The sequence below is a fragment of the Lipotes vexillifer genome, unplaced genomic scaffold (assembly GCF_000442215.2).
Source record: "Lipotes vexillifer unplaced genomic scaffold, Lipotes_vexillifer_v1.1 scaffold809, whole genome shotgun sequence".
In the NCBI taxonomy this organism is placed as follows: domain Eukaryota; kingdom Metazoa; phylum Chordata; class Mammalia; order Artiodactyla; family Lipotidae; genus Lipotes; species Lipotes vexillifer.
This window is the reverse complement of record NW_006788521.1, coordinates 910,786-921,659: the sequence shown is the minus strand read 5'-3', so window position 1 is coordinate 921,659 and position 10,874 is coordinate 910,786. Positions and strand designations below refer to the sequence as shown.

At 41.6% G+C, this 10,874-nt stretch overlaps 1 protein-coding gene across 2 annotated transcripts in view; it reads left to right on the top strand.

The window, feature by feature from the left end:
- The window catches only part of NR4A3 (nuclear receptor subfamily 4 group A member 3), a 33,907-nt gene that overhangs the window by 3,443 nt on the left and 19,590 nt on the right, over positions 1-10,874 (top strand). For both annotated transcript variants that reach the window (XM_007461646.1, XM_007461645.1), the window contains exons 3-6: positions 1-93; positions 208-481; positions 4,577-4,706; positions 5,169-5,341. The exon at positions 1-93 is cut by the window's left edge and continues 11 nt beyond it. In XM_007461646.1, coding sequence (XP_007461708.1) covers positions 1-93; positions 208-481; positions 4,577-4,706; positions 5,169-5,341 — 670 coding nt within the window. The remainder of the gene's footprint in view (positions 94-207; positions 482-4,576; positions 4,707-5,168; positions 5,342-10,874) is intronic.

Below are 10,874 nucleotides of genomic sequence, written 5' to 3'. Positions count from 1 at the left end.
CTCGCCCCCGCCCCCGCCCGCGCCCAGCCCCGCAGGCGGCCACCATCTCGGCTACGACCCGACGGCCGCCGCTGCGCTGAGCCTGCCGCTGGGAGCCGCCGCCGCCGCCGCCGCCGCCGCCGCCGCCGCCGCCGCCGCCGCCGCCGCCGCCGCCGCCGCCGCCGCCGCCGCCGCCGCCGCCGCCGCCGCCGCCGCCGCCGCCGCCGCCGCCGCCGCCGCCGCGGGCAGCCAGGCAGCTGCGCTCGAGGGCCACCCGTATGGGCTGCCGCTGGCCAAGAGGGCGGCCGCGCTGGCCTTCCCGCCGCTGGGCCTCACGGCCTCCCCCACCGCATCCAACCTGCTGGGCGAGAGCCCCAGCCTGCCGTCACCGCCCAACAGGAGCTCGGCGTCGGGCGAGGGCACGTGCGCTGTGTGTGGGGACAACGCCGCCTGCCAGCACTATGGTGTGCGCACCTGCGAGGGCTGCAAGGGCTTCTTCAAGGTGAGCGCTCGCCCCTCCGGCTCCCTCTCCCCTCAGTAGCCAGCCTCCCCAGACACCCGCTCGAGTGAGCATCTAAGCGGGCCCTTCCCGGTTTGAGAGGTGTACTGGTTATACTGTGCATTTCAGTAGCCTTTCCTAGCACCCTCACACCCACTTTCTCAGGGCTTTTTAACTTGACGTCCATTACAGGAGGCCCAGACGGGCTTGAGGAGGCTGTGAACTTCCTGACTTGGCGTTACCTCCTGCTTATTTTTCTGGAGAGAGCTTTCAGCAGATTCGCAAAGGGATCTGTGACCTCAAAAATGCAAACACCTCACTGTGTTCCTCTTCTGTCCATCCAGGATGTCTGAGGGAATAGGGTCTGTGTGCCAGGCCCTGGGTATTTGTATCTCATTTAATCCTCCTAGGAAGAGCTAGGACTCTAGACTCAAACAGAACTGACATTGAATTTTGGTCACCCACTAGCTATTTTTACTAACAGCGTCTTGAATGTTTAATTATCCTTGTTTCATAGATGAGGAAATGGAGGCTCAGGGAGGTTAACTGCCCCTGGACACACACTCAGAGAGTGAGATGGAGGCAGGATGCCAACTCATGTTTGCATGACCTCAACGTGCATGCCCTCTTCACAGCTCTGCAGCTGCAGAATAGACAGGGGCAGCTGGTGGATGCAGTTTGGGGCAGCTTGCTCTGTAGGAGATAGTAGCTGGGGTCTCATCATTCCACTCCATTTCTGTACCACACAGAGTGGGGACACTCTTCATTATCTCAGAGACCCAAAGGAGAATTTTATAGTGGGAGGGTCTTCAGCCTCCCCCTTATTTTGCCCAGGAGGATACTGAAGTCTAGAGAGGTGATTTAGTTGCACATGGGGACAGTTCCAGCTGGTTTCTCCTGACTCTTGAGTTCAGTGCTCTTCTCACCACTCAGGGGGAACAGGCCTTGTTCTCTTGCAGCTCTGTTTTTGCTACTGACTCCCAGACTTCTTCAGACACTTAATTCTGTGCTACCCTCCCCACTCCTCACTCCCCTGGCTATTATGTCAGGCATTTGCAAACCCCTGAATGCTCAATAATCACTTCCTAGCCTTCAATGCTGGGCAGGGTGGAGGGAGAGGAGAAGCTGGATGCTGATTGGATAATGAGGATTTGGGAGGCCAATAGGATGTATCTGGGAGCATGCTGGAATTGGAGTCAGAACACTCAAATAGGAGTCCTTGATCTGTCACCTACCAATTTTATGATGTTGGGCATGACACTTCCTTCCAGGCCTCAGTTTCCCTATCAGGTGAATAAATTTCAGAGAAAGGCTGTGAGTATTAAATGAGAGAAACATTTATGAAAGCACTTTATAAGCTTTAAAGGGCCATAAAAGAATAGTTCATTATAAATGAAAATACAAACATTTATTTAAAAATGCACATGTGTGCATTGGTATACATACCAACAAGCAACAGTTATCTTTGATCTGGAGATAGGAATCATGTGATTAATTTCTGCAGATAAATGAGAAAATGCTGGAAAGATTTTGCAGTATGTTAAATGCCATACAGGAGGTATGCAGGATTATGATGTTTTAAATGTAGAATGGTCGGTTTAGCCGTTTTTTTCTGTCTTAACTACTCAAGCTTTACTTTCAAGTAACTGCATTCCTTTAGCAGATTGGCTTTTTACAGCATTTCAGCGGAAATGCTGAAAGGCAGTGAAATGGGCAGCTGAAAGGGGAAAAAGAAAGAAAAACAAGAGAAGTATAAGTAATCCACAAATATAATCACCCTTGAATTGACCAAAATACAGGAGTGGTGATACATTCCTCGTCTAGAAATGTCAATTAAGTGTTGAGCTATTTGTAATGAGGTGGATAGACCTAGAGTCTGTCCTACAGAGTGAAGTAAGTCAGAAAGAGAGAGACAAATACCGTATGCTAACACATATATATGGAATTTAAGAAAAATATGTCACGAAGAACCTAGGGGTGAAACAGGAATAAAGACACAGACTTACTAGAGAATGGACTTGAGGATATGGGGAGGGGGAAGGGTAAACTGTGACAAAGCGAGAGAGTGGCATGGACATATATACACTAACAAACGTAAGGTAGATAGCTAGTGGGAAGCAGCCACATAGCACAGGGAGATCAGCTCGGTGCTTTGTGACCGCCTGGAGAGGTGGGATATGGAGGGGGGGAGGGAAGAGATATGGGAACATATGTATATATATAACTGATTCATTTTGTTGTGAAGCTGAAACTAACATACCATTGTAAAGCAATTATACTCCAATAAAGACGTTAAAATAAAAATTTTAAAAAAACTGTTCCCCAACAGCATCCTTTTTCTGCAGCAATATCTTGAAAACAAATCTATACTTGAAAGGGTAGGTGTAGGATAAGGGAGAACCACCCCACAGATCTGTTAATTAAGGGAACGGGAGCAGGTTTTACCCAGTGGCTTTCTACCATTAAATTGAATTCTTTAAAAATGTGACATGAAGTGCAGTTAATGATGGGAATTCAGTGATTGAACCATAACGATCTCTCCCTGTCCTTAAACTATTGTGCAGGCATACACAAATGTGGGGAAGGTTTGAGGTTATTGGGAAAACGTATACCTGAAGCAAAATGCCACCAGCACTGAAACTGGGATATCCTTGAGGATGATGGCAAGAAATAGAGTTTTTTTAATTACTTCATGTTCAATGAAAGAGAGCTTCATTTAGGAAACACAAGTTTCCTACCCTTACAAACTGCTGCGAATTTAAATGGTGGAAACCTCAGAAGTGTGTTTGTGTTTTGGAAATTTTGCATTTTAAACTAAAATCACCTGCTAAAGCAGGGAAAATGTATCTGGCTTTAAATTTTATATAAGCAGTTTAGAAATGATCTCTTAAAATGAAATTAAAAGGTGATAGAGTGAAAACTGATACAAGGGGGTTGAGAATTGCTGAAAATTAAAAAAGATAGAAAGTAAATCTATTTAGAATTTTAGACAGAAAATAGATCACCAATCCCAAATTACCTGGATTTCTTTTTTTTTATGCAGCCCAGGCTTACCAAATAAATTCCAACTTTCTGCTCTATTTGGAGTTGAATAGATTCAGGTAATTCCTGAATGAGTGGTAAATACACATCCATTTGCACAAATGTTTTTAATTTTTTTAAAAAAATCAAGCATTCTCTTATATTTGGAGCATAAAATATCCTTTATTATTTCTTCATGTTTCATTTTAAAATTATACGTGATTCTGAAGAATACAACATTATTTTATAACCAGGCCCAAGTTTTATGATATGTCTTTTACAGTATGGCTATTTTGATGTCCGTGTCAATAGTCATTTATGAAATAACCAATTAATGGCAATTTTCATTGAAAATATATGGCTCTCATACTCCTTCTTTTATCTCATTCTTTTTGTTTGTTTGGGTTTTTTTTTTTTCTTTCTTTCTTGGATGTGATGGCGGTTTTTAGTATCCCGTTTTACGATTTTGCTTTCAAAAATGAGAAATGGACAGTTTACCATTCTTTTAAAAATAAAATACACTACAAAAGCTGATTAAGTGATTTTTTTTGCATTAAAACATTATTTCCTATATGTTATAACTAGACAAGTCCTCATTTTTGCTTTTTATGATTTCATCTCTATTGGGGAACAAAGCCAGTTTCTGTGATATTTGACTTACAATAGTGATATCCAGCAAAGTACATCCCAGATAATTTTGATTTTATTTTAATAAGGTCAGCAATAATCAGGGGAGTGGAACAAGTAGAAAATTGTTCCCAAAGGGATATTAAAAGTGAAGATAATCTAATCCTCCAAGGTATGATATGTTGACCTGGTAATTTCAGATATGATTTTATCATTCAGACTTGGGTGTCTCCTGAGACTTGCTTCAGAACAATCCGAGATGATTTTCATTGTCAGCAGCTAACACTAATAAAATTGTTTTTCCTGCAGGCTAGCGTGTTAGGAAATTAAATTTATCTAATTATACAAATTGCACTGTCGCTTTTCACACTGTAATTAAAATACATCTTGTCAGGTCCTACCTCTTTCCAGAAACTATTAGTTGACTATCTCTGTATTGTATTTCCTCAGAGAACAGTGCAGAAAAATGCAAAATATGTTTGCCTGGCAAATAAAAACTGCCCTGTAGACAAGAGACGTCGAAACCGATGTCAGTACTGTCGATTTCAGAAGTGTCTCAGTGTCGGAATGGTTAAAGAAGGTATGGATATAATGCTTTTTGTCCAGCTTGCTTATAAATATTCTCAGATATCACTGAAAAAGTTAATATTTACATTAGAATGGTGAAGTTTCCTCGTTTCCCTTTCTTGTCAACATTTAATTTTTATGGTGTGTATTTACATTCAAAAATAGCTGAGGTCTACTTATTCTAATTTCTCAAAATCAATAGAGAGCCTGTGTACATACATCTTTGTTCTATTTGAGAAGGAGACTTGTAGGGCTAATTCATTACCAAATGGAAGTATGGGGTGGCTTTTATGCTGCTTGTTTCAACTCTCATTAAATCATTGTGTGGCTATTACTCCAAACTTATTGCCACTTTTAAATGGTTGGTATCATTAATGATTTGCTCAACTGTACAGTGTTTTGATTCCTTTTTGTGATTTGTGGCTGTTCATGGATATCTCTGAAGACATTTTTTGTTTGTTTCTCTCGGTACCAGTCGTCCGTACAGATAGTCTGAAAGGGAGGAGAGGTCGGCTGCCTTCCAAACCAAAGAGCCCATTACAGCAGGAAGCCTCTCAGCCCTCCCCACCTTCTCCTCCAATCTGTATGATGAATGCCCTCGTCCGAGCTTTAACAGACTCAACGCCCAGAGATCTCGATTATTCCAGAGTAAGTTTTATGATGTCTTGCTCTTGAATGAATGATCAGGGTCTCTATTCATGATAGTAGTAATAAGAGTGGATTGAATGACTTTGTGCCTGGCACTGTGCTCAACCGTTTTCATACCTTTTCTCTATTTTTCACTTCACTTAGCAATTCCAGTGCATCCACTGCACCAAATAATTTTTGCCTTATTGAATCTCTAAATGCCTTAACAAATGACCCTGACAGTGCTGCACCTGTCATACCCATTGTTGCAGGATTCCTGATGGTTGTGCCAACGAAAATCTGCACAGGTGAATTACAATTTGTACATTTCTTTCATGCTTCAGACAAAGTGACTACTTTTTTTTTCCATATTGTGACCAAACCATCTGGGTAAGCTTCAAGTTATCCTTAAACATTTTACCCAATTGCACTGGCATTGACTGACCTACTGCTTATACTGAGGGATTAAACCATTGATGGAGAGGAACAAGCTCTGGCCTTGACATCGGGAGGTGTCAGGAGGACTGGGATGGAATGCTGCCTCTGCTCCTTCCTGCCCGTGTCACCTGGCTCCTGCTCTTGGCTTTCTCATCCTTACAGTGGAGATGATTACAATATTTAACCTCAGAGGGATGTTTTGAACATCAGTCACACAGGAATAACGGTTGAGAAAACATTTGAAAATTGTAAATGATTACCAGTGTTGTTATTTAAGCCAACCAAAATATATTAACACTTTTATTTCATATGGGATATAGTAAAATATCATGAGTTTGAACCCTGAAAATTCCCAGAAATTTGGATAACACAAAGAAGAATGATGAGGAAGGATTTTCTGAGCAAAGATATAAACATTACTGGAAGGCAGTTTTAAAAGAGACTTAGAAAAGCAGACTTCTAGTAAGACAGGGTCTCACCAAAGAAGAAAAGAAAGGAAAAAGATCTCAATTATTGAGCAATTTCTACGTGCTAGGCATTGTGGTACTTTGTCTCATCTAACCATTGAAAGAAGCATGCACTGTAGGAATGGTTAATCCCACCGTAAGACAAGAAAACTTGGAAACACAGTTTACGCACAGATAAGAGAGATACCAGTCCAGGGATCCCCAGTTGGTTGATTTGGCTTGGCGGCAGCTACCAGATTACCCTCTCCAGGTCCAATCAGTATTTCAAACTTCTGGTTGAAGGGCTGGCCAAGAGTGTGAGAGTGTCTGCCATATGCCCTCCTTTTAGGCTGCAATGTTGATAAAAGTGAAGGGGTGATTTGTGTATCTGCTGTGATCTTCCTTCCCTCATCCCCTCCCTCATTTTAGGTTGTGAAGCCTCCTCTCCACACTTGAGCACAATACTTCATATGAGAAGCATGGTAGACCCTTAGCATCAAAGGTTGAGGACTCTTACTCTGATTACAAGTAGCATCTCTTGACTGAAGTCAAGTCTCAAATAATAGTCTAACAGAATAATGCAGTGATTAAGGGCTTAGGTTTTGGAACCACGCAGGCCTCGATTAAAATCCCAACACCATCATGTACTAGCTGGGTGATCTTGAGCAACTGATTACATCTTTTAATGCATCAGTTTCCTCATCTGTGTTATGGAATAATAATAATATCTACTTCCCAGGGTTTAACTTCCCAGGGAAGTTTAAATAAGATGATACCTGTCAAAGCTTTAGCACAGTGCCCTGTATGTTATCTCCTTGACCAAAACTTCTTATTCTATCCTTTGTTGAACGTTCTAATGAGTATAAACACTACACATGTCAGGTGCTATGTAGCAAAACCACTAAGGTAAGTGTTATGATCTCTCATAGATGAGATTAAAACTGAGAAAGGCTAAAGGACTGACTTGCCCAAGGTCACATAGTAATATGTATCAGAGATAGAATTAGAAGCCAAGTGGGCCCAATTTGGCCCCCAAAGTCTGTGCTCTTAAAACCACAATTCCTTGCAGCTCTGGTTTCAGTGAGAGTGGGTGATAGAAAAGCATTTGGGAATAAAAACTTTTCCATGAGCCAACTCTGGCCTTCCCTTATGCAATTCATCTGAATTAATGAAGCTTCTTGGCACCGCCTTCACTGAGGCTGCAGCACACAATCTAACATGGTTCTGGGGCATTTGAAATCACTATTGATGGCCAGTCCAGAGGTTTAGTCCACGAAGTGATTTGGTGGGTTGGGAGGGCCCAAATTATCCAATTATTGGTCTACATGGCCTAATTAGTTATTCAGCGGCAAACCCTACCCCATACTTTGAGTTGTCCCAGCTGAGAACTGCCTCACAGTAAAAAATCAATCCACTGTGTTTGCTTGCTTCTGCACCATTCAGGGTGTTATAGAGTCATCATCCTCATCAACAAACATTTATCCAATTTAATTGTTAGCTTTGCCCAAAATAACAGATTGACCATGCCAGAGTCTGGGTCACACTGATACTACCTTTGGGGCCTGGCTCAATTTTGTAAAGCGTATTTATTTTAATTGCATTGTTTTGGAATTGGGTTGAACCTCATAGCTTGGATTCTCCTGCTTTTAGATAGCTTTACAAAATTATCAAAAATTGGACCCAAATCAATTAAATTAAAAGTCTTTTTTAATAAAATACAGTGAGTTTTCATCAAAAACTTGGATGAAGGCAGAGAAGGCATGCTGATCCCATTTGCAGATGACAGAAAGCTGGGAGGGATCGCTAATATGATGGATGTCAGTGTCAACATTCAGAGTGATTTCGACAAGCTGGAACAGGATGGGCTGAAACCATCGTGAAGAAAGGTCACAAAAATAAGTGTGAAGCTCAGCATTTAGAATTTTTTAAAAGGGGAGAGCCTTGGCCTGTCAGTGGTTCATGTTAAGAAGATCTCAGGAGTTTATTCCATACACATTCAGTAAGAACCAACCAAGTGTGCAGTGGAAGGGAGGGATGCTAAATTAGCTCAGGCCTCAGTAGTAGAAGCATGGGACTAGAACCAAGTTGATGGTGTCCCACGGACTCTGTCAGTCCACACTTCAAGGATGGAGTTCAGTTCCAAGCTGGGATTTAAGAGGATGCAGTGTATGTGGATACACTGTTTCTGGAAACTCGAAAAGGATGGTTGGAGGAAGTGGAAATACGTAGACAGTAAGGGAGAAGATTTGACAGGATTAGGTCACACTTTGGCCCTGTCGCCGAGAGGACTGTTGCTCCCTAGGGCAGAACTAGAGGGTGAAGGAGGGGGCCCTTCCAGCTCACTCTGAGGACAAGGAAGAGCTCTCCTGGCTACAAGAGCTGCTGTGGAAGTCTGAGTTCATCAACACAAGAAGAAACTAAGGAGAACACATAACAGGGTTCCTCACAAGGAGAGAGGTTATTTTGGCTGATACTAATTTCCTTCCAACACTAAGATTTTATGATTCTAGGGTTTACCTTACTGTCCCTAAATGCAAGTGAATATATATACATATACATATAAGAATATGTGTTGTTAAACAACTTGTTACATCACAAGATTGAATTTGCTTCGTTCTCTTTAAAAAAAAAATTAACATAAAATGAATGAAGCAAAATGAATGTATTGAATGCCTACTTTGAGCCAGGCACCATCACATACATTCTTACATAATTTCACTTAAACCCAGTTTATGTAGTACAATTTATGGCTTCAGTCATTTTTTTAATATCATTCATTGAAATTCAATTTCCATATTACCTTCTCCTTAAAGTTTTTTATTTATTAATTCATAGAACTGGAGGTGATCTTGACGTCATCTAATCCAAAACCCATATTTCAGAAGAGTAAATAAAGGCTTAAAAAGGCTAAGTGGCTTGCCTAAGGTCAGTGGCAGAGCTAGGGTTAGACCCAAATCTCATCACTCAAAGTAATATGTTTCTCTTTCACCATACTGCCACTTCTGTTTAATGGCAATATACTAGGTTTTTTTTTTTAATAGAAGCTTTATTAGATTTTAAAAATTACAATAAGAGTAATTTATAAAAGGCAGACCATTTAGAAGTGAATAAAGTGAAAAATGAAAGTCTCTTCTTCATTTATTCCTGCCTAATCTATATCATAGTGGTATACATAATTTTACCTTTTAAATAAGAATATGCCCTGTCAGTTTTGAGTCAGACAGTTGGCTTGACCAAAACAATTTATTAAAGATGCTACCTTCCCCCAGTGAATCAGAGAAATGAGAAAATGTTTTCCAGGCAGGCATGTTCTAATCTTGTACCTGCCTATGTGCCTTTAAGGTAGTAAGTGAGCATTTTCCTCGTTTGTGGGAAAGGGAGGTGAGGAGTTGTCCCAAGTCACAGAGGGGAGGGGGTTTTCAAGGCCAGAACGAGGGCTCTGCACTCTGTGAAGCGTTCCTGGCTCTGGGAACTTTTCTTCTCCTTTGGGCCAAACTTCTCTCCTTCAAAAGTGAGCTCAGATCATTGTGTATCAGTGCAGTCAAAACATGTCACATTTGATTTGTTTCTCCTTGAAATGTTGCTATTCTGTACCCCACAGTTGCTTTTAATTGAGCATTACAAGTATATATAGATACTGGGCTTGTCTTCAGAGCCTGCATAATTACTAATGAGAAAATGCACTTCACATCCTCATTAGTTGGTCATTTCAAGTATTTTCCAGCAAACTAGGATGTTTTCTGGTAATGGGTGTCACCTAGTATAGTAACAGACTCCAAATACAAGAGATACCACCCAGATAAACCCAGGCACCAGCAAGTGGCATTTAAATATGTTAACAAGATAGCCTAAGAAACAACATGGTTGACACGTGTTAAACCTACAAAGTAAACATCATGAAGATTCTGCAAAGAGGGTGCTTTCATGAAGCTACTCAGAAGACCCTCTCAAATTGCCACCAACTCACTAGATGATTTCAGGCAAGTTCTGCCCTGCTGTAGGCCTCAGTTTTCTCATCTGAAGGCCGAGGGGATTGAACTAAATGCACTGCCGTGATCCCTTCCAGCCTTCTCCTTTCCTGACCCTCTGATTCCCCTATGGGTACAGGTCTGCATTTCCCAAAGTGTGGTGCCCAGACTGCATGTATCAGAAGGAGTCAGGGTGTTTGCTTAAAATGCAGATTCTCGGGGCCACACGCAGGCCTACTGACTCAAAATTGGGGCACGGGGAAAGGCAGACAGGAGTCTATACTCTAAAGAGGACCTTGGATGATTCTTTGGCACACTAAGCCTTGAGAACGATCGATATGGTTTAATAAGAACAATTCAATTTTACCTCGTATCTCCTATTTCCCAACTTTCTTGGGGTTGAGAAGGAATGAGCAATAGAGATAAGTTTAACAGAAAATAATTGATTCATTTAACAATTCTTCCAGAGCAGTGGACACATTATTGAACAAGAGGCAGCTCCTGCCCTCATGGTGCTTACAGGCAAGTGAAGGAGACAGAAAGTAAACAAATATGTAACTGCAGTGATGCCATTGACGGGAAGAGAGGAGGGTTTTTTGGTTTTGGTTTGGTTTTTTAGAGAGGGGAGGCAATTAGATCAGAAAAGAAAAAATTGGGGATAAAATATATTCATTGCCACTTTTTTTAAAGTGTAAGAACCTA